The 21,295-nt window shown below is 68.9% G+C and overlaps 2 protein-coding genes across 6 annotated transcripts; one reads left to right on the top strand and one right to left on the bottom strand.

The window, feature by feature from the left end:
- Window positions 1–600: 600 nt before the first annotated feature.
- TRPM5 (transient receptor potential cation channel subfamily M member 5) lies at window positions 601–17,192 on the top strand. Of its 4 annotated transcripts, XM_078433832.2 has the most exons (25): window positions 608–735; window positions 997–1,123; window positions 2,129–2,309; window positions 2,869–3,041; window positions 4,735–4,918; window positions 6,053–6,117; window positions 6,283–6,474; window positions 6,687–6,789; window positions 7,898–8,016; window positions 8,241–8,564; window positions 8,637–8,777; window positions 8,849–8,972; window positions 9,247–9,392; window positions 9,792–9,904; window positions 10,063–10,155; window positions 10,255–10,513; window positions 10,649–10,767; window positions 10,956–11,088; window positions 11,191–11,365; window positions 14,001–14,154; window positions 14,614–14,795; window positions 15,110–15,242; window positions 15,758–15,830; window positions 16,108–16,162; window positions 16,569–17,192. In XM_078433832.2, the coding sequence occupies exons 2-25, from the start codon at window positions 1,007–1,009 to the stop codon at window positions 16,673–16,675; spliced, it is 3,465 nt and encodes a 1,154-aa protein (XP_078289958.2). In that variant the 5' UTR covers window positions 608–735; window positions 997–1,006; the 3' UTR covers window positions 16,676–17,192. The 4 variants fall into 4 exon arrangements, with proteins under 4 accessions (XP_078289960.1, XP_078289957.2, XP_078289959.2 ...); XM_078433831.2 differs by having other exon boundaries at window positions 605–735; window positions 8,241–8,777; XM_078433833.2 differs by lacking the exon at window positions 10,063–10,155 and having other exon boundaries at window positions 607–735.
- A 469-nt stretch (window positions 17,193–17,661) lies between these two features.
- TSSC4 (tumor suppressing subtransferable candidate 4) lies at window positions 17,662–20,896 on the bottom strand. Of its 2 annotated transcripts, XM_060607569.3 has the most exons (3): window positions 20,568–20,896; window positions 19,050–19,161; window positions 17,662–18,884 (listed from the first exon to the last, which is right to left on the bottom strand). In XM_060607569.3, the coding sequence occupies exon 3, from the start codon at window positions 18,861–18,863 to the stop codon at window positions 17,907–17,909; it is 957 nt and encodes a 318-aa protein (XP_060463552.2). In that variant the 5' UTR covers window positions 18,864–18,884; window positions 19,050–19,161; window positions 20,568–20,896; the 3' UTR covers window positions 17,662–17,906. The 2 variants fall into 2 exon arrangements, with proteins under 2 accessions (XP_060463552.2, XP_078289969.1); XM_078433843.2 differs by having other exon boundaries at window positions 17,662–19,161; window positions 20,568–20,895.
- Window positions 20,897–21,295: the final 399 nt, after the last annotated feature.

Here is a 21,295-nt window from a genome sequence, read left to right as displayed (position 1 = left end):
TTTACCAAGGGACGCTTCCCGGGGATAGAGGGCCGGTGGGGCCACCGTGGACAGGCTGGGGAACTGACTCAGTGGCAGGGGTCTGCCGACGCCCCTACTTGGACAGGTGGCCGTGGACCCGAGGGTGGGGGAGACTGGCCAGGGCGGCTCACCTGTCCTGGAACCCAGGGCCCTCGGGCAGGCGCGGAGAAAACCAGGGAGATGTGGGCTGGGGGTGGGGGAGACGCTGGGGGTGCCGGCAGTCAGGCAGGCCGTTGGGACCCAGCTCCCGGTCACATGGGCCAGTCCTGGGCCCCCAGCCCTCGGTCCCTGCCGAGTGGGGTGGAGCTGCTGGCCGCAGGGACATGGTCCGGATGCAGCGAGGGGCGCCTGGCCTGGGGGCCGGCCAGAAACGGGGGGGGGGAGGGGAAGAGCTTGGGGCAGGGCCTTCCCCGCCCGGCCTCCTGGCAAGGAGAGGTGGTCCGTCACTCCCCCCATGCCATCTTCCCCCGGCCCCCCTCTCCCGGGGCCCCTGCACCTGAGCCGTGTGCACCAGCCTGACCCTCTCACCCGCATCCCCCCTCTGCCCAGGCACACCGGGGCGTCCATCCCTGTCCGGGGGCCAACGGGGGTGCGGGGGACAGGCTTCTTGTCCAGAAGCCCAAGAGACTTTTGGGGTTTCTAGGACACCCCCCACCAAAGCCTGTGCAGAAGTGCTGACGGGAGAGGCCGGCCCGAGGCGCCCCGGGGAGGGGGGTGAGTAGCAGGGCCCGGAGCCGGGGGGAGGGGCTAAGATGCACCCCCACGCCCCACCCCACTGGGAAGGGGGCGCGTGGGAGGCTCCAGTAGCGGAAGCCGGGTTGCGAGGGGGCCTTGTGGACGTCGTGGCGCGGCCCGGCCACTGGCGGGGTTGGGGGGGGGGGAGTGGCCTCCCCAGTGAGGCCGCCGCTGGCGTCCTGCAGGGACGGGGACAGGGTTTGCCTCTCACGCCCTCGGAGGTCGGCTCTGTCCCTGCAGAGAGGTCCTCATGTGGGGTGCCGGGGGTCCCTGCCGGGGAAGCCCCAGGGCTGCCGGACGTGGGTGGGCGCGGGACCTGTGCCGGGGCGAGATCGAATTCGGAGGGTCTGGGAAGAAGCGAGGCAAGGTAAGGCCCCGCCCCCGCCGTGCTAAGGCTCGCACCCCCCCCCCCCCCACGCTGAGCTCCCAGTTTCTCGCCAAACACTGAGCGCTGGGCGCCTGCTGCCCTCCAGAGCCGTTGTCAGAGCTTCCAGGACCCGACTCCAGCCCTCTGGCCCCCTGCCTCCCACCCCCATGCACAGCACGTCCAGGGCCCCTCCTCTGCGCCCCCCGCCCCGCCCGGCCCCACCACGGAGAGGGAAGGGAGGCCTAGACAGGAGTCAGGCGAGGGCCGGACCCACCTGCGCCCTGGCCTCCTGCTGCCACCCTGCATCTAAACGGGGTCGGCCTCTCTCCTGATGCTGGTGCTCCCCACCTCCTTGTGACCCCCATGCCCGGCGCCCCATACCCAGTTTCCCTGGCGCCCCCATGCCCAGCGGCCCATACCCAGTTCCCCTGGTGCCCCCATGCCCAGCGCCCCTGGTGCTCCCATGCCCAGCGCACCCATGCCCAGCACTCCCATGCCCAGCGCCCCTGGTGCCTCCATGCCCAGCGCACCCATGCCCAGTGCCCCATACCCAGTGCCCCTGGTGCCCCCATACCCAGCACCCCCATGCCCAGCGCCCCTGGTGCCTCCATGCCCAGCGCCCCCATGCCCAGCGCCCCATACCCAGTGCCCCTGGTGCCCCCATACCCAGCACCCCCATGCCCAGCGCCCCTGGTGCCTCCATGCCCAGCGCCCCATACCCAGTGCCCCTGGTGCCCCCATACCCAGTGCCACTGGCGCCCCCATACCCAGTGCCACTGGCGCCCCCATACCCTGTGCCCAGTGCCCCCATGCCCAGCACACCATACCCAGTGCCCCTATGCCCCCATACCCAGCACCCCATACCCAGTGCCCCTGGTGCCCCCATACCCAGCACCCCATACCCAGTGCCCCTGGTGCCCCCAAACCCTGTGTCCCCATACCCAGTGCCCCTGGCGCCCCCATGCCCAGCACCCCCATGCCCACCCCCACACACACGCCCTGCAGTTCGTGAAGGTTCCGAGCGGCGTGGCCCCCTCCGTGCTCTTTGACCTCCTTCTGGCCGAGTGGCAGCTGCCAGTGCCCAACCTCGTGGTGTCCCTGGCGGGTGAGGAGCGGCCGTTCGCCGTGAAGTCCTGGCTGCGGGATGTCCTGCGCAACGGGCTGGTGAAGGCGGCTCAGAGCACAGGTGAGGCCCCGCCAGGGCCCCACGGCCCGCACAGTCCGGAGCCCGCGCCCCGGCCACACAGCCCCCAGACCCTGCCCGGTGCCTCCCTCCCTGCAGCCTGCAGCGGGAGCAGCTTGGGGGATGCAGCGGAGGGGGGCGGCCGGGGTCCCCCCCCGGAAGGCGCAGCCCACCCTGCGGGCCTCGGCAAGACGGCCCCCCCTGCACCCGCGCCCGAGGGCGGGCCCCCATCGCACCCTCCGCCTGCCTCAGGGGAGCCGCCTGCTGGACGGTCGTGGGGTCCGAACCCAGTTACTGGGCTAATTTACGTTCAGGCCCGCCGAGCCTGCAGAAAAGGCGGCAGAAGGATATGGGGTTTCCGAACCCCCTCACCGCGAGGTGACTGCTGTGCAGCAGAGGCCTGCACAGCCGACTAGGCCAGGGCCTCGTGATTCAGAACAACCTTCCCAGGCTCGGGTCCGGCCGACACCTGCAGGCGGTGGGGGGGGGGGGGGGGGTGGGCCTCGGCTCCGGCAGGCCTGGGGGCCCGAGCCCACCGGGCACACTGAGCCCCCTGCCCTAGGAGCCTGGATCCTGACCAGCGCGCTCCGTGTGGGCCTGGCCCGGTACGTGGGACAGGCCGTGCGTGACCACTCGCTGGCCAGCACGTCCACCAAGGCCCGCGTGGCGGCCATCGGCATTGCCTCGCTGGGCCGCGTCCTGCACCACCAGCTTCTGGACGACGCCCGGGTAAGCGTCCGTCTCGGAGCGCCGAGCCGCCGGGCAAGTTGGGCCCGGGAGGCGGGGAGGGGCTCGTGGCCCGCAAATATACCCACCCCAGGGTAGGAGGTACGCCGAGGAAGCCACCGGTGCTCTCTCCGAGGCCGGCCACACCCCACCACCTGGTTATTCGGCAGACCAGACACCCCCCTCCACACGCCAGGCCTGCAACGGACAGAGTGGTTCCCATGCCGGGGGGACTCACAGGCTCAGGGAGTGAGGCAGGCACCCTGAAGGACCGAGATACTGAAGCGAAGCTGTGGGAGGAGAGGGGGAGGGAAGGAGGGGAGGAGGGAGAAGGAGGAGGAGGAGAGAGAGGAAGAGGAGGGAGGAGGGGGGAGGGGAAGAAGAGGGACCAGGAGGGAGGAGGGAGAGGAACGGGGAGGGGGGAGAGAGGAAGGGGAGGAGGGAGGAGGAGGAGGAGGAAGGAAGAGGAAGAGAAGGGGCTAGGAGGGGGAGGGGAGGGAGGAGACAGGAGGAAGAAGGAGAGGAGGAGGGTGGAGGGGAAGGAGGAAGGGAGGAGGAGTGAAGGGAGGAAGGAAGAGGGGAAGAGGAGAGGGAGAGGAGGGAGGAGGGGGAGGGGAAGAAGAGGGACTAGGAGGGAGAGGAACGGGGAGGGGGGAGAGAGGAAGGGGAGGAGGGAGGAGGAGGAGGAGGAAGGAAGAGGAAGAGAAGGGGCTAGGAGGGAGAGGGGAGGGAGGAGGGGAGGGAGGAGGGGGAGGGGAAGGAGGAGACAGGAGGAAGAAGGAGAGGAGGAGGGTGGAGGGGAAGGAGGAAGGGAGGAGTGAAGGGAGGAAGGAAGAGGGGAAGAGGAGAGGGAGAGGAGGGAGGAGGGGGAGGGGAAGAAGAGGGACTAGGAGGGAGAGGAACGGGGAGGGGGAAGAGAGGAAGGGGAGGAGTGGGAGGAGGAAGGAAGAGGAAGAGGCGGGGTTAGGAGGGAGAGGGGAGGGGGGAGGGGGAGGAGGAGGGGAGGGAGGGGAAGGAGGAGGGAGAAAGAGGAGGGGGAGGAGGAGGGAGAGGCAAAGGAGGAAGGAGAGGAGGAAGGAGGGAAGGGAGAGGAGGGAAGAGGGAGAAGCGGAGGGAGGAGGAAAGGAGATGGAAAAAGGAGGAGGGGAGGGAGGAGGGGAGGGAGGGGGAGGTGGGGAGGGAGGGGAAGGAGGAGACAGGAGGAAGAAGGAGTGGAGGAGGGAGGAGGGGAAGGAGGAAGGGAGGAGGCGTGAAGGGAGGAGGGAGGAGGGCAAGAGGAGAGGGGGAGGACGGCGAGCCCAGCACACGGCCAGCAGGTGGCAGCATTGCTCAGGGAGCAGTGTGGGGAGGGGTCTGCCAGATTCCCAGCCAGCGCAGACCAGACATGGGGACCTGGATTCCAGGGCCCTGCCCAGGACTGGTTCCCAATGGACCCAGGCCCCATCCGGACACCGGCCCGCAAGCCTGGGTGACCCCGGCAAGTGGCCTCTGCCCCCCGCCCAGAGCCTGTCCGAGGCAGGGCCTGGCAGTCCCACGGCCCTGGTTCTGTCCAGAGGACCCACTGGCCGCTCCCCCCCCCACCCCGCCACACCCCAGGGCCCCAGGCGCCGGCGGCCCGGCCCTCCCTCCCTCTGGGGGTGGGGACAGGCCTGGGCAGAAGAACCCTCATTTAGGGCTCACGGTGGGGGGGGGGGGGGTCCAGGAGGACAGCCCTGTCCACTACCCCGCGGCCGAAGGCAGCAGCCGGGGCCCCCTCTGCTCCCTGGACAACAACCACGCCTACTTCGTCCTGGTGGAGCCCGGGCCTCCCGGGAAGGGGGACGGGCCGACGGAGCTGCGGCTGACGCTGGAAAAGCACATCTCGGAGCAGAGAACCGGCTACGGGGGTGAGACCTGTCCCAGGGCAGGTGGGGGGGGGGGTCACGGGGGCACGGGGTGTGCGCATTCCGGGCTGAAGGCACTGAGCGTGCCTGAGCGTGGAGACCCGGCCTCTGGGGGTCTGGGATGGGAAGCGGTCAGTGCGTTGGTGGGGGCGCAGCTAGGAGTCTGGCCCCGCTGGGCAGCGACATTCCTGCTGGATGACAGAGTTGCCAGTTTGTTCGCCTGCCCTGGGGCTCCCCGGGGCGGGAGGGGGTGTCTCGGGGCTTGGGAAGGAAACGGATTTGCAAGCTTCGAAAGGCCTGGTTTCCTCTACCAGCCAAGCTAGCCACGAGGTACGCTGCCACCAGAGGGCAGTGTTGCCCAAGGAACGGGTGTGACTGTGGCCAGAGGTGGGTTTGAAAGCTGGGTTTCTAGTATTAAGAAATACCAGTGCGTAAGTAAAACTTATACACACGATATATAACTGCCTACGATATTTATAAACAGCTTAAATATGTGTTAACTGAGTATTCTTTAAGAATACAAACACGGTCGAGGCCGCGTTTAGACCACGTCGGTGGGGGGGGGGGGGGGGGGCTCCGGCTCGCTGAAGCCTGGACGGCACGCACCGGTCTGTCCTCTAGATTCAACGAGGAGGCCGCTCTGGGAGTCAGAGGGGCCCGCTGCTCCCTGCCTCCCCAGCGTCCTCCCGCGTCGGGACTCTCGTTTCCGGCTAACGTTTGGGGGCGAAGCTGACCAAGGCCCCTCCCCTACTCTTTGGTTTGCTCCCGCGAGCCTGCAGGGCGATCGGCAGAGCTTTCTGCCATGACGGGAATGGAGGTGCTTGAAATGTGGCCGGTGCAGCCAGGGACTGAGTGTTTAACTTCACTCACGTCCCTCTGTGTCTCAATATCTGTGAGCGGCCTACTGGGCAGTGGGGTGCGGGGCTGGCGTCCTTGTCCCCAAGCAAAGGGGTGCGTGTCTGTATGTGATATGCAGCCTGGAGCCCACGCTTCACTAGAAAAAGCCTCCGGGCAGGTGTCTCCCTAGATAATGTTGGGGGTGATGGCCAGAGCCTGGGTGCCCACCCCACGGGGAGGGTGCCAGGGTCCCCACTTGCTCGGACACCTGGGAGGACTTGGCCGGTGCTCTGTCTGCAGGCACCAGCAGCATCGAGATCCCCGTCCTCTGCCTGTTAGTCAACGGCGACCCCAGCACCCTGGAGGTAGGGCAGGGGAGGGAGGTGGGGGCCTGGCGGGAGCCCCCTGGCCAGCTGCGGCTTCCTGCAGGGCCCCCCCCCCCCGGCCTGGGACGGGGTACCTGTGGCATGTGGGCCCAGGGCGGCCCCTGAGCTGACTCGGGGTCCACTCTCCCCGCCACGCCGCCTCAGAGGATCTCCAGGGCCGTGGAGCACGCTGCCCCGTGGCTGATCCTGGCGGGCTCAGGGGGCATCGCGGACGTGCTGGCTGCCTTCGTGAACCAGCCCCACCTCCTGGTGCCCCAGGCAGTGGAGAAGCAGTTCAAAGAGAAGTTTCCCGGAGAACGTTTGTGCTGGGAGGACGTCGTGCACTGGACCCAGCTGGTAGGGGTCCCCCCGTAGGACGAGGCCACCCTCCCGCTGGGCCGCCCCCAGGGGAAAGTCCTGCTGGGCGTCTCCGTGCCCCCTGTCCACGAGGGAGGGCCCAGCCTCCTCCCTTCCCCAACAAAGCCTCCAAGCCCGCTCTGGCTTCAGGCCCGCCCCTGGCCTGCCCCCTGCCCCCAGGGCCACTCAGGGCCTTTGTCCCGGTGTCCCAGCTGCAGAACATCACCTCCCACCCACACTTGCTCACCGTGCACGACTTCGAGCAGGAGGGCTCTGAGGAGCTGGACACCATCATCCTGAAGGCCCTGATAAAAGGTGAGGGCGCAGGGGCAGGGGTGAGCTGGGGCGCCAGCTGTGCGGGGCTGCTTCCCGCCCCCGCCCCGTCCTGGGCCTCACCCTCCGGGATCTGACACGTGCATGGGGCCGGGCCACCGCCCAGGGACCACGTCAATCAGCAGCCAGGACTCCCGGGACGGCACCCCTCTGCTGTGCGTCACGTGCGGGCGTGTGCCCGTGTGAGTGAGTGTGTGCCTGAGTGCCTGTGCCTGCGTGCGGGGCCCAGTGCTCACCTTTCCAGCAGCACATGTAACAAAACTGGAACGACACAGGGATGGCCCCGGCTTCTGTGCAAATTTGTCCAGCGTCCTGTGCTCGACAAGTTTCAGTCTGACATATCTTGCTGTAACGTCAGAAACTGAAGTGTTCGATCCGGCGGCTTTTAGTACGTTTGCGAGTTGTGCGACCATCCCCACTGTCTAGTTCCAGAACGTTTGCATTGCCCCAAAGGCAGTCTGGCACCGGTCAGTCGCTGCCCGTTTCCCTGGCCCCCGGTGGCCACCAGCTCGCTTTCTGTGTGGACGGATTTGCCTCTTTGGGGCCCTTCCCGTCCGTGGGCTCCCGCCGTGGGCGGTGTTCGGCTCCCTCCTCCGAGCCCGTGTTTCTGCAGAGCATCCACGCTGTGGCCTGGTGGTGCCTCCCTGCTTTCCAGGGCTGAAGGACACTCCACGGAGCGGAGGGACCGCGCTGTGTCTCTCTGTTCCTCTATGACAGACCCTGTGCTGTCCCTGCCGTTTGGCTGCCCCTCGAAAGGCTTTTCATGGCGGGGACACGCCGTGCCGAGGGCCTGACCTCGGGCAGCCAGACACAGAGCCAGGCCGGGAGGGGCAGGGGGGCCGGGACGCCCTCGACGGCGGGGGGCCGGAAGCTCCTCCAGACAGACCGTCCACCCCCCCCCGGCTCCGCTCACCCTGTCCCGTCGGGGACCCGGGAGCCATCATTTCTGCCGACAACCTTGCGGCGCCGTGGGCCTCTCGCCGTCACTCAGAGGGCGTGACGCGGGCCACGGCTCCACGGCTGCGGGTCCGGAAGACCACTGCGAGGGGCCCCGGGCTCGCCGCTCACCTCCCGCCCGCTCCGCCCGCAGCCTGCAAGAGCCACAGCCAGGAGGCACAGGACTACCTGGACGAGCTCAAGCTGGCCGTGGCCTGGGACCGCGTGGACATCGCCAAGAGCGAGATCTTCAACGGGGACGTGGAATGGAAGGTGCCCGCCCGCCCGCCGGCTGACGCCTCCGGAGCCTCGCCTCTGGCCAACACAGGGGCGAGCGCCAAGCTGAGGGCCTGGGGGCAGGCGGCGCCCCGAGGGCCGCCGGCGGGGGGCCCCTTCTGCCCCACGCGGCCGGGGGGGGGGGGGGGTTGCAGGGAGGCCACGGCTCCCGCTCACTCGGCCCCTCTCCCCGCCCCGGGCCTGTCGGGCGGCGGCCCCAGTCCCGCGACCTGGAGGAGGTGATGATGGACGCGCTGGTGAGCGACAAGCCCGAGTTCGTGCGCCTCTTCGTGGACAACGGCGCCGACGTGGCGGACTTCCTGACGTTGGGGCGGCTGCAGCAGCTGTACCGCTCGGCGCCCCCCAAGAGCCTGCTGTTCCACCTGCTGCGGCGCAAGCACGAGGAGGGCCGGCTGACGCTGGCCGGCCTGGGCGCCCAGCAGGCCCGCGAGCCGCCCGAGGGCCCGCCCGCCTTCTCCCTGCACGAGGTGTCCCGCCTGCTCAAGGACTTCCTGCACGACGCCTGCCGCGGGCTCTACCAGGCGGTGAGCGGGCCCTGGGCCGGGCGGGGCGGGGCCGGGCCGGGCCACCCGGACGCTGACGGCCCGGTCCCGCAGGAGCGGGGCCCGGCCGGGCGGCCAGAGGCCCGGAAGGGGCTGCCGGACCTGAACCGGAAGAGCGAGAACCCGTGGCGGGACCTGTTCCTCTGGGCCGTGCTGCAGAACCGCCACGAGATGGCCGCCTACTTCTGGGCCATGGTGGGTGGGCCCCGGACTGGGGCGGCGTGGTGGGCGCGAGGCGGGCGGCCTCCTCAGACCCCGTCTCCCAGGGCCAGGAGGGGGTGGCCGCCGCTCTGGCCGCCTGCAAGATCCTCCGTGAGATGTCCCACCTGGAGGCGGGGGCCGAGGGGGGCCGCGGCGGGAGCGAGGCCAAGTACGAGCAGCTGGCCCTGGGTGAGCCACCGGCCTGGCGGGGCGGGGCGGGGCGGGGCGCAGCGGGGCCCGGGGCGGGGCAGACGGGTACCCCAGGCCCTGGGCACACGCCGGGTCCTGCTACCCCCTCGGGACGTTTGGGGTGACTGACGGGGGAGGGGAGGACCCTGGGCAGGGCGGGCGGGCGGGCCTCGGCAGCCCCCGGGGCGGGGGGGGGGGGGGGGTGGCGGCGGGCGCAGGGCAGAGGAGGGAGGGGGCGCCTGGGCGAGTGCGGGCGGCCGGCGCCCTCGGGCAGGCCTCTTCTCCGAGTGCTACCGCAGCAGCGAGGACCGCGCCTTCGCCCTGCTGGTGCGTCGGAACCGCTGCTGGAGCAGGACCACCTGTCTGCACCTGGCCACCGAGGCCGACACCAAGGCCTTCTTTGCCCACGACGGGGTGCAGGTGAGGGTCTGGCTTCGGGGAAGGCCGTCAGGGGCAAAGCGGACGGCAGACGGGAGGCGCCCCGGGTGCCCCCCCCCCCCCAACTGCCCTCCGTGTCCTGGCCGTGCAGGGCAGGGGCTGCTCGGTTCCTGGACAGCACCCGCCTGGCTGCCCTTCTTGTTGTCGCCAGCCCTTTCTCCACTTGGGGTCTCAGGGGAAGTGCTACCTCTTCAGCTCAGCCCTCCCAGACCCCAAAACCCGGCCTCCCCGTTGAAGGTTGTCCCCACCGGGACGGACGGTGGGGTGGGGTTGGGGGGGGGGGGCGATGCTTCAGCCGAGCCTTGACGGGCACGCCCGGTGTCCGGCCCAGCATGGGCAGAGGTGTGGGGTGGGGGACCGGAGGCTGTGCCTTTATTTCAGGCTTTCCTGACCAAGATCTGGTGGGGGAACATGGCCTCGGGCACGGCCATCCTGCGGCTGCTGGGGGCCTTCCTCTGCCCGGCCCTCATCTACACCAACCTCATCACCTTCAGGTCTGTCGGGTGCGGGCAGCCGCCGGGGGAGGTGGGGGGGGGCCCCCACTGGGCAAAGACCCCGCCCACATCCCTCCCCAGGGCCCCCTGCGCTTCCTTTGCTGGCTGGGTGCTCTGGTGCCCTTCCCGCGGGCCCTGAGGGTGCCCCGTGCTCACAGCGAGGAGGCCCTGCTGAGGACGGTCCCCGAGGGCCTCCAGGAGCTGGACGGCCTGGACTCAGAGAGGAGCCTGCTGTGCAGCCCGGGCAGCCGGTGAGGGCCGTGGGGCGGGCCGGCCAGGGGGCTGGACTCACTCCGTGGGGCCCCTGCCGCCGGCCTCACCGCCGTCCGTGGTCTCTCCTCGAGGCGCAGGCGGGACGCGCTGACCGGGGCACCAAGGGCTCGGGGTGACCGAGGTCCACGTGCTGCCTTCCTGCTGACGCGCTGGCGGATGTTCTGGGGGGCGCCCGTGACCGTGTTCCTGGGGAACGTGGTCATGTACTTTGCCTTCCTGTTCCTGTTCACCTACGTCCTGCTGGTGGACTTCAGGCCACCTCCCCAGGGGCCGTCTGGGCCCGAGGTCACCCTGTACTTCTGGGTCTTCACACTGGTGCTGGAAGAGATCCGGCAGGTCAGTGGTGGGACCTGCGCCCCCGCCCGCCCCCCCCCCTCCCCGCTCCCACTGGCCTGGACGAAGCGGGGCGTCCCCAGCCAGCTGTCAGTGGACCGCCCGCCCCTCTGCCCTCTGCCCTCTGCCCTCTGCCAGGGATTCTTCACGGACGAGGACACGCGTCTGGTGAAGAAGCTCACCCTCTACGTGGAAGACCACTGGAACAAGTGCGACATGGTGGCCATCTTCCTGTTCGTCGTCGGCGTCACCTGCAGGTCTCTGGGGCCCAGAGGCCTGGGATGCCGGCCCCTCGGGTGGGCCGCTGGGCGGGCCGGCTTCAGGACGAAGCCTCGGAAGGCCTCAGAAGGCCCGGCTTGTCCTTGGCCCCCGTGCTGTGTGTCCTGGGGGAAGCTCCTTCCCCTCTCTGGGCACTAGCGGCACCCCCATATGGCCCCCACCCCAGGATGCTGCCCTCAGTGTTTGAGGCGGGTCGCGCGGTCCTCGCCGTGGACTTCATGGTGTTCACGCTCCGACTCATCCACATCTTCGCCATCCACAAGCAGCTGGGCCCCAAGATCATCATTGTGGAGCGGATGGTGAGCCCCGGGTCCCGCCTGGGGGCCGGGGAGCTGGTGAAATAGCGCCCCCCCCCCCCCTGCCAGCCAGGTGGCCGCTAACACTCTCCGTTCTTCCCCCAGATGAAGGACGTCTTTTTCTTCCTCTTCTTCCTGAGTGTGTGGCTGGTGGCCTACGGCGTGACCACACAGGCCCTGCTGCACCCCCACGACGGCCGCCTGGAGTGGGTTTTCCGCCGCGTGCTGTACCGGCCTTACCTGCAGATCTTCGGGCAGATCCCGCTGGACGAGATCGATGGTCAGCACGCAGCCTGGTGGGGGGCGGGGGGGGGGGCGTGTCCCTGAGCCAGCTGGACACAAGATCCCCTGCTTCCTACGGTGCCGTCACATGGGGTCCAGTTTACGGAGCCTCCTTTCAGAAGACCTTGGACGTGGGGCCCTGGAGAGGAGCCGGCTGAGATGGGGAGGCCCCTGAGGACAGTCCCCAGGCCCCACACACCTGCCCAGGGTCGGGCCCAGCCCAGGGGCGGCTCCGGGAGGACTTTTGTTGGTCACAGAGACCTTTCCCTGTGGGCCCCAGGCTGGAAACTGAGGCACCAGGAGGCTGCAAGGCAGCCTCTGCTGGGGGGCCCGGAGGCCGGCCTGCTTTGGGATGGTTTGTGCCAGGGCAGGTGCCGCGGGGGCAGGGCCGAGGCCATTCCCGTCCGTCTGCAGGCGGCCTCTGTGCAGGGCCGAGGGCCAGCCAGCATAGGTTCCGAGACTGTCCCAGGACCGTGGGGACGGTGCGGGAGGCAGAGCCGCTCCGCCGTGGGGGCTGGTAGGTGTAGGGGAGCCCTGGCTTGGGGGGCAAGCCCCCGACCCGGCTGGGACTCGGTGAGGAGGAGGAGGAGAGGGAACCAGCCCCTCCGGGACGGTGAGCCAGCGTCAGGGCCGTTCACTCAGGCTGGTGCCGGACCAGGGCCACCGGGGCTCCAGGGCGCCCCCGGGCACATGGTGTCTAAGGCCGGGCCCCAGCCGCCGGAGCCAGTGAGACGAGGTCGGGTGCCCGCCACACGCACTGAGTGTCTGTCAGTGGGGTGAGAGTGTGAGGGGAGCGGACCCGAGCCGCCAAGATGGGGAGGGGCGTTGCCACCGGGGAAACCGGCTAACTGGGGTGTTCTGAAAGCCCCTTTCCTTGGACTGTTTTCTTAGCGCCACCTCCCCCCTCCCTCCCCCCCTCCACCGCCCAGCTGGGATTCCTTTGCTCAAACGGAGTGTTCCAGGCCCTGGCTGCCCTCCCCATTGGCCCCTGCCCAGCCCTGCACTGCAGGGACCCTCTGGAGGAGGGCAGGGGTGGGGTCACTCCCGGGGCCACCAGGGGAGGGCAGAGGTTGTGCAGACTTCCGGGGGTGGGGGGTGGACGGTCCTAGCCCCGGGGGCTGCCTCGGGAAGGCCCGAGTGCAGGCTGTAGCACAAAGTCCATGACCGGGGCCAGGTCGGGGCCAGCCCACTGAGGGTCCTGCGCGGGCCCCTTCCCCTCCCGCGGCCTGGGCTTCCCGTCTGCTCAGGCCTCTGGGCCACACCACCACGCGGGGCAGGACTGTGGTGATTCACTAACGTGTGCACCCTGGGGTCCCGGAGCCCCGAGCGCCCCCCCTCGCCGTCCGGTCCCCGTGTGCCAGGACGGAGCCCTGGGGCGGAGCTCCTGGTCTGGCCTCCAGACCCATGGACACTTTAATTTCCAGCCTGGCCTCATGGCGCCTCGGAGAGTCACAGGGGTCTCACTGCTCCCGGGCCTGGGCGCAGGGGAGAGGAGGGTCCGGAATCGGCCCTGAGCAGACCTACAGGCCAGGGCAGGGCAGGGTCTGGGAAGATGCTGCTTCCCCACCCCCTTCTGCACGCTCGCAGCTCACCGTGGGCTCCTGGCACAGACTGACTCGGGGGACGTTAGGAGAGGGCCTCCCCCCAGAGAGGGAGCCACGGACACACGAGAACAGCCCCTGCCGGCCCGACACATGTGCACAGTGGGGACACAGGTACACAGGTGTAGACAGAGGGACAGAGGCCCCCAGTGTCACCCGGACTCGGTCACAGCGCAAAGACCAGGGGGGCAGCCACAGAAACACAGCCGAACGTGCGGGCGTGTGCAGCGTCCACACGGGCACGCGCACGTACACGGCCTGCGTGCTCACCCACTGATATCTGCTCCTTCCTTCCTTGCCTCCCATCCCATGAGCGTGAGGAGGGGACTGGCTGGTGAGGGGCCAGAGGTGTGATCCTCAGGCCCCCCAGGGCGTGCCTGCCCAGGGCGCAAGGCTCAGCCTGCTCCCAGACCCAGCATTCACTCCCACTGCCCGGAGAACATTCTTTGAGCTGGCATGGCCCAGAGATGCCGTGTCCACGGTGCCTGCGGCAATCAGTGCCAAGGGCGGCCTGGCCAGATGAGCTTCGGAGGTGATGCAGACTCGCCCCGCAGCTGGGTGCCATGTGACAGGCCTTAGTGTTATAAAGGCCCTGAGAAGTCCTGCAGGGGGAGACACGGTCACCCGTGTCTAGGGCAGCTTTCTCCAAACCAGCTTTGAGCACAGCCTTTGGCGTGGGGAGGTGGGGAATCCACACAACGACCAGCAGAAACTGGGGTCTTCTGTGCCCACCTGCCAAATGGCTCTGCCCTCAGAACGTGTGGCCCTGGCCATGACCCCAGTCAGGTGGAGGTGGAGAGTGGACCAGTGCCCCCAGGCTGACCATCCATCTGGTTTGACAGGACTGGGGTGTCCTGAGACGGGAACTTTCAGTGCTAAACCAGACAGTCCCCCCCCACCCCGTCAACCGGGACAGCTGGTCACCCGGCCAGGGGCTGCGTCCCCGGGGGGCCCCAGCCCTAGGGGGAGGCCCCCCAGATCCAAGGGTGCCCCTGTGGCCGCCCCGCCCCCACCACACCACTCCTGTTTCAGAAGCCCGCGTGAACTGCTCCCTACACCCCCTGCTGCAAGAGGGCTCAGCCTCCTGCCCTAACCTCTATGCCAACTGGCTGGTCATCCTCCTGCTGGTCACCTTCCTGCTGGTCACCAACGTGCTGCTCATGAACCTGCTCATCGCCATGTTCAGGTGCCCCTCCCCCACCCTCCCCTCGTGAGCGTCCCCAGGCCCGGCTGGCCCGGCCCAGACCTGCTCATCCCTCCGGCCCGGGGGGGGGGGGGGGGGGGGGCTGCGGGGGTCTCTCCACCCCCGGGGAGGGGCTGGGGCCTGTGTGGGGCAAGGCCTGAGCGTGAGGGGTCACCCCAAACACCGGCTCCCCTTCCGCCGGGCCCCGGCTGCAGGCAGAGGGAGGGCAGGGCCCTGAGGAAGGGAAGGTCAGGGGGAGGGTTGTCCCCTCCGGAACCAGAGGCCCGGGCTCGTCCAGGACAGCGGAAGGGGACCCGAGTGGACTGCATTCCAGACACACCCACAGACGGAAGTCAGTGATCTGAGACGATCACAGAAGAGGGTGCCCCCCAGCTCTGGCGGCAGCTTGGGAGGAGAGGGGGTGCCCGTGTGGCCCCCGTCACCCACACGCCGGCCCCACAGCTACACGTTCCAGGTGGTGCAGGGCAACGCGGACACGTTCTGGAAGTTCCAGCGCTACCACCTCATCGCGGAGTACCACGAGCGCCCCGCCCTGGCCCCGCCCTTCATCCTCCTCAGCCACCTGAGCCTGGCGCTCAAGAGGCTCTTCCAGAAGGGGGCTGAGCAGAGGCGGGCACGCCTGGGTGAGGCCACAGGGCTGGACCTGGCCCGGCTGCCCGGACTGCGGGGAGGTGGGGGGGAAGGGCGGGGGGGGGGGGGTGGTGGGCGATGCGCCCAGTGGGCAGGCGAGGAGAGGCCACGCCCCCTCCCTAACCCCCCCCAACCCCCAGAGCCGCTGACTGAGCCTGGAGTTCTCTGCAGGGGGGCCGTCCCCCTCTCTCCACCTCACAGCCCGGGCTAGCCGTGGTGACTGAGGCCCGCTGCCCTTGCCCTGGGCTCCCCTGGCCCCGAGGCCCACCTGGCTCTGGCCAAGCCTGTGCTGCTCCGACCTTCCCAGAGAGAGACTTGGCGGAGCCCCTGGACCAGAAGATGGTCACCTGGGAGACGGTTCAGAAGGAGAACTACCTGAGCAGGCTGGAGAGACAGAGGAAGGACAGCAAGGAGGAGGTTCTGAGGAAAACCGCCCACAGGTGCGCGGGTGTCCCCTGCAGCACCTCCCAAGGGAGGGCCGGACCCCAAGTGGGGCGCGGGGGTGTCGGGCCCTCTCCTGCCCGTCACCTGAGGGTAGGGGGCCCTCACCCGCAGCCCTGCACCTGCCTGAGCTGGGCAGACCGAGGCTGGCAGGGGCAGGGGCCTGGCCTGCCCTGCTTTTGGGGGACGGGGGGCCAATACAGGGGGTGTCCTCCCAGCTCTGGAGTCTCCCGAGTGGAACCCCCCCCCCGCCCTCTGGGTCTCCCCCCAAAATGGTCCATCCCAGCTGTCCAGGCGCCCGTGGCCCCTGCCTGCCTTTGTCCCTAACTCTTGCCCCCATGGAGCTCCCAGGGAGAGCTCAGAAGGGCTCTCTGTACCCAGATCTGGGAATGAGAGAAAAGGGCACCCCACCCAGAGAGGGTTCAGGGACCCCAAACCCACCCGAAGGGCCTCAGGGAGGATGGGGAGCATCTGGGAATTCGGAGCGCCCTGTACCTACCAGCTCCTGCCACAGGGTGGACATCATAGCCAAGCACCTCGGGGGGCTGAGAGAGCAAGAAAAGCGCATCAAGCACTTGGAGTCACAGGTAGGCAGGGAGACCTCGTGCCCTTCTCCTGGCAGGGGGCCCTCACCCGCAGCCCCGCACCCAGGGCAGGCTGAGGCCCCGGGGAGGCCCACTACCTGGTCCCTGTCCCCACAAGCGACTTCAGAGACGGTGTGCCCTCCCTGGAGTGGGTCCTGCACTCAAGACCCCTCACTGTCCACACTCCACACCCACACCCCTTCCCCCAGGCACGGCCAGCAGAGGGGAGGGTCACGGGGCAGCAGGGCCTGGGGCTGCCCCGGACGCCTCTCTCCTCCAGGTCAACTACTGCACAGCGCTCCTGTCCTCCATGGCCCAGGGCGGCTCCTACCGGAGTAAGTGGGGTGTGGGGAAGGCAGAGGGCGGGGAGGGGCACAGGCTGATGTGCGGACGGGTGGAGGGCTGTCGCTGTGCCCCGTCGCTGCCTTCTCTGGATCTCTGCTTCTCCCTGTCCTGGGAGGGGACTGGCCCAGGTCTCCGATGGCCCTCGGCTGGCCACAGTCCTTAGGGTGGGGCAGGTACCCTCTGCCGAGGCCCATCGACTCAGCCAGGCGTGAGGGCTTGGCCAGGTCGACTCCCGGAGGCCCGGCCTGGCAGCACGCACGCCCCCGCCCTGCTTCCCCAGCCCTCGACCCAGAGCCACCAGGTCTGTCCCCTGTTCACAGTAATGAGCTACCTCTCCCTTCCCCGGGCCCGCCCCACCGGACACCCAGCAGCTGAGGGGTCTTCCTTCCTCACCAGACTCTCAGAACACCGAAGACGGACACCAGCAAGCCTCTGCCGAGCGCAGAGAGGGTGTGGGCAGCGGGGGGCACCCAGAGGCTGGCCGGCTGCTCTCGGACACCTGAGCATTTGGACTGTCGGCGCACCGGGCCCACCTCTCCCAGAGCCCCAGGCCTGGCCCTCTGGCCCAGACCAGGATGGGCAGGCGGGAACGTGGCCCTTAGCTGGCCGTCCTGGGCCCCTGAAGATACACTGAACTGCCCCTCGCTCCGGTGGAGCCCTCAGTGGGCTGTGGCTCGAGTGGCCTTGTCAAAAGGAACCACTCCTTGCCCTGCCTGGCACCTTCCCGGGACCTCCCTCCACCTGGGAGCATGGTGGGCCCTCTCCCAGGCCGGTGGAGAGCCCCGTGGGTCCCCATCCCGAACCGCCCGGCCTGGGCTGACAGCACGTGCTGAGTGCCGTGCCTGAAGCACCTCCCGTCTGCTGGGCAAGTCTCCCACCCACCCTGTGTTACCCGCCAAAAGACTGATTTGTCCGAAACATTAGTGGCTGCTTCTGCCCTTTAGAACTGGGGCCGGGTGTTTACTACGCTCGTGGGCTCACACCCCACACGCCCCCAACTGCTCGCGTGGCATGGTGAGTGCTGCACTGTGTCCGGCCTGGGCGACGGCCCCAGGACACTGCCCCCAAAGCTGTTCTATCTTAAGAGAACACAGCCACACCAAGCCAGTGAAGGCCGGGGGACAGTGGACACGGGTTTACCTGGGGGTCCTGTCCTGTGGGGTCGGGGTCCAGGCTCCTGTGCTCCCCCCAGCTTCGGTGAGCGGCTCAGGTCGGTCCCCGCTTCCTTCCTTCCCCTCTGGGGGCCTGGCGGGCTGGCCGATCTCCACTAAGCCCCACACCAGGCACAGGGGGCACGTGCTTGCTCCTGTCTGCCTTCCCTGACACCTTCAGGGGACAGATGTGCTGCTGCGGAACCGAGCGTCAATTTATAAATCCTGTGTCCCCTTGACACCGAGTTGGGGGGGGGCTCACGTGAGGGGGCAGGGAGCCTGTACATGGCGGACGGCAGAGGAGACCCTAAGGTGAGGGTCTATACAGAGATACAGAGTCTGAGGAATACCCACAACCTTTACTGTTGCCCCACAAGGTGGCCAGGGCTTTTGCCATCCGCAGGCAAGCTGTCTGCTTCAGAGACCACTCCCCTGAGCCTCCCCCCCGCCCCCCGCCCCCCGCCCCAGGATGCTGGTCCCTCCTACTAGCAGCCTGCAGGCTCCCTTCCCAAGGGGGGCAGCGACCCCGGCCGCCCCCCTCCGCCAGCCTGGTCAGGGAACATCAGCCGAGCAGGCTCTTCTCTCAGACCTCAGCACCTGGGGCCTCGGGTCTGTTCTTGTTCCGGAAATGGTCTCTGCTCCGCTTCCTGCTGCCATGGAAGCCAACGCTCTCCACCACTGGAGGCCCCGCTGCTGACCCAGCGGGGGCAGCCCCCTGGAGCAAGCCCACCTCCTGAAGGCCCCCGGGGGCGCTGCTCCACTCCTCAGCCTCGGGGCTCCCAGGCCCCGCCAGGTGGGCCAGCTCCACCGGACCCTCGCCCCCTGCCACTCCCAGGTTCCCAGGGGCAGCCCCGGCTGGCTCTCCTGCCTTCCTCAAGGCCCTCTTCCTCTCAGGTCTGGCTTCGCCCGCCCGGGCCGGTTTGGTGAAGACGACTCTCCCCTCCCCGCAGCTGGAGGGGTCCTGGTTGAAAGAGGGCGTGTAGTCACCGGGGACGGCCAGGCTCTTGGAGCCCAGGAAGGCCAGCGCCGCGGCCCGATTGCTCTGCTCGCTGGCCTCGGCCACGTTTTCCAGGCTGTACTTGGTCCAGCGCTCAGGGTGGGCCACATAGTCAGGGACGGGGGGCCGCTTCGGGAGGGCAGGGCTCTGGCCGGCCCCGCCTGGGCCCTCCGCCGCAGGCTGGCTTGAGGGCGCCGGTGGCCGTGCGCGGTCCCCACTGTCAGCGGGCAGAAGCCGCCTGGCTGCCCCCTCCAGACAGTCGAAGATGTTGTGGCTGCGCCGGGAGAAGGTGGAGCTCGTGTCCCTCAGGTGGAACGGCTGCGCCGAGGCCGAGGCCGAGGGGCAGCCCCTGGGAGGCAAAGCGGGCTCGTCGGGGTCTGAGTCCCCCTGGGCCTCCCAGGGCAGCACCCCCGCCATCTCAGCACTGCCAGGCAAGCTGAAGTCAGAGTCTGAGTCGCTGAGGGACGCGGTGTCAGAAGGCAGGGTGGCATACTCTGTGCCCTGCTCAGCCTCCAGGGGCTGTCCTGCCCCTGCCTCAGCCATGTGTCCCAGGGCACACCACACCTAGACCAAAACAGCCCAAGTTCGTTTCCGACGATCGCATGCGTGTAGGACAGGTCCGCCCCGTAGACCCACTGTCCCTAGGCAGGCGGCAGGATCAGCGTTACGAATGTTGTCGTCCAGAGGAAGGGACCGAGGACCCCCGCCCCCTGAAAGCCCTCCTCTCACCTCCCCTGTCTGAGGGTCGCCGTGCAGACACCGGAGTGCTGGCACAGGCCCCTTGCTGGCACAGGCGTGGTGGCCTCAGTCCGGCTCCTTTCAGCTGCTCCACTGTAGTGGGCTGTGGGGGGAGGAGGGCCAACCATCAGATCAGACGGCAAAGGTGCAGAGGTGGTGCCACAACCCCAAGGGGCAGTGCCAGGTTTGCGAAGCCCTGACAGAGGCCAGGCGGAGAGCAGGTCCTTGGGAGCTAAGGCCGGGGAGGGGGGGTGGGTAGGCAGACCCGGGCCTGAACCTGGGGAAACACAGCCTCCGCTTCACGAGACCGCTCTCACCGAGCAGGCTCACTTACTAACCGCAGGGCACAGCACGGGGCACAGTCCTCAAAGACTGGGCCACCCGCCTGGTCCAGGGCAAAGGGGTCTGCTCCCGATTGCTGGGAGGTGCCCTGGGAGCTCCACAGGGGTCTGCGCCAGGTCCTTGGCACCTTGGGGTCAAGCTCTCAGGGAGCTGGGGTGTGGATCACCACCAGGGGCAGCCTTGCTGGGCAGAGGCAAGCCCCGCAGCAACCTCCAGCGCCGTTTCCCCGGTAACCGCCCCCACACACCTCCCCCTCCCCAGCAGAGCAGTGCTGCCCACACTCGGCACTCCTTCCGCGGCCAAGCAGGGCACCTAGCAGCTTGCGCGGCCAGGCTCAGAGGACAGCCCAGCCTCACCCACCCATCCACCGACTCCTCCCCACCAAGCCTCCGTAGCCCAGGGTGACCCACTGTCGTGCACCCACGAGAGACCAGGCAGGTAGGTGGACCCGGAGTGGCCGCGTGTGCCCCACGCCAGATCAGACACAGACGAGATCTCCATCGCTCTGGGGCATGACTCCCAAAGTGAAAGAACAACTCCAGGAGAGAAAGGGAGCACGGGACACACGCCACCGACGTGTTTCACAGCTGGCAGGGCCGGCCAGGGAGAGATCACCTGCCAGTTGCACACACTGCTGCAGGGGAAGCTCGAGTTCCCACCAGACTGCCGCTTCCCAAATTCGCTCTCCCGTCGTCCGCACGGCCGGGGACTCCACCGCGACCCAGAGAAGTAGCCTGACCGGCGGGGCACTCCAGAGGGAGACGGGGACAGAGACCCGGGAGTTCTCTGCGGACTTGGTGAGCTCAGCGGAGGCAGAGCCGAGTCCGGGCTGGGGGGCGTGGGGCTGCGGGGTCGGGGGCCTCCGAGGGGCCAGGGTCTGGGCAGGCCAGCTCCCAGGGAGCGGGACCGGGGTTTCCTCGCCGCGCTCTCTCCCCTTGGAAGCAAACCCTTGGCTCTCTCCGCTCTATGGGCCCAGCAGGCTCTCCGTGTCGGGGGCCTGGGCGGGCCAGCGTCCGGGCCTCACGTGGCTCGGGTCCCAGGGCCCAGGCCGTGTGGCACGGGAGACACGGAGCACATTGGGGTCTCCGGGGTCGAGCCAGTAGGCTGCGGACGACGGTCTCCCAGAGACCCGACCGTCAGCGCCACCCTCCCTCGCCTCAAACCTACCGGCTCACCGCCACCTGGTGGCCTCCATTTGGCGCCGCGCTCGGCTCTCTGGGAAACCGAGTCTTCCGCTGGCCCAGCGCCGCGGCGTCCGCAGCCAGGGAACTACATCCCCCACAAGGCCCTGGGCCGCTACTCGCGAGGCCTGTTGGACCGCTACTCCAGAGGCCTGTCGGGCCGTGGAGTCCCTACGCATGCGCCCTCGCTTTTCTCCTTTGCCACCCCTCCCCGGAAACGGCGGCGCTCCTTCGCGCAGAGCCGGAATTGATTAAGGAAACGAGGGAGGAGGGAGAGGCAGCACGGTGACTCCCAGAATGCTCGAGGGCTAACGGCCAGCTGCGCGTTCCCAGGGCCCCAGCGCCACCTGTCGGAAGCTGCGAGCACAGAGGGCGCCTCAAGCCGGAATCACGTTATCGCGCACGGCGCTGTTACCGGGCACTTCCGGTCCGGCCGGAAGCCCGCGGCCGCGCCCCTCGTGGGTTCCCGGGAGCGGTGCTGGGGCCGGGCCGGCGCTGGTCTCAAGCTCCAGGCGGGCGGGGGAGTGGCGGCCTGGCCTCGCCTGCCCACCGCGATGGCCTGGCTGGCCGCATGCGCCCGGCCCACCCTGCACGCTCTCCGCGGGCCCCGCCCCTCCCGGGGCTGCAGTCGTGGGGTCGCGGGAAGCCCAAGGACCTCTTGTCCCCAGGGCCGCCCTCCGCAGCCCCTCAGGAGCGGCGGTCCTGGCCCCCGGC

The sequence above is a fragment of the Panthera onca genome, chromosome D1, assembly GCF_046562875.1.
Source record: "Panthera onca isolate mPanOnc1 chromosome D1, mPanOnc1 haplotype 2, whole genome shotgun sequence".
NCBI classification, from domain to species: Eukaryota; Metazoa; Chordata; class Mammalia; order Carnivora; family Felidae; genus Panthera; species Panthera onca.
The sequence above is the reverse complement of the archived record's forward strand: the minus strand, read 5'-3'. Positions and strand labels throughout refer to the sequence as shown.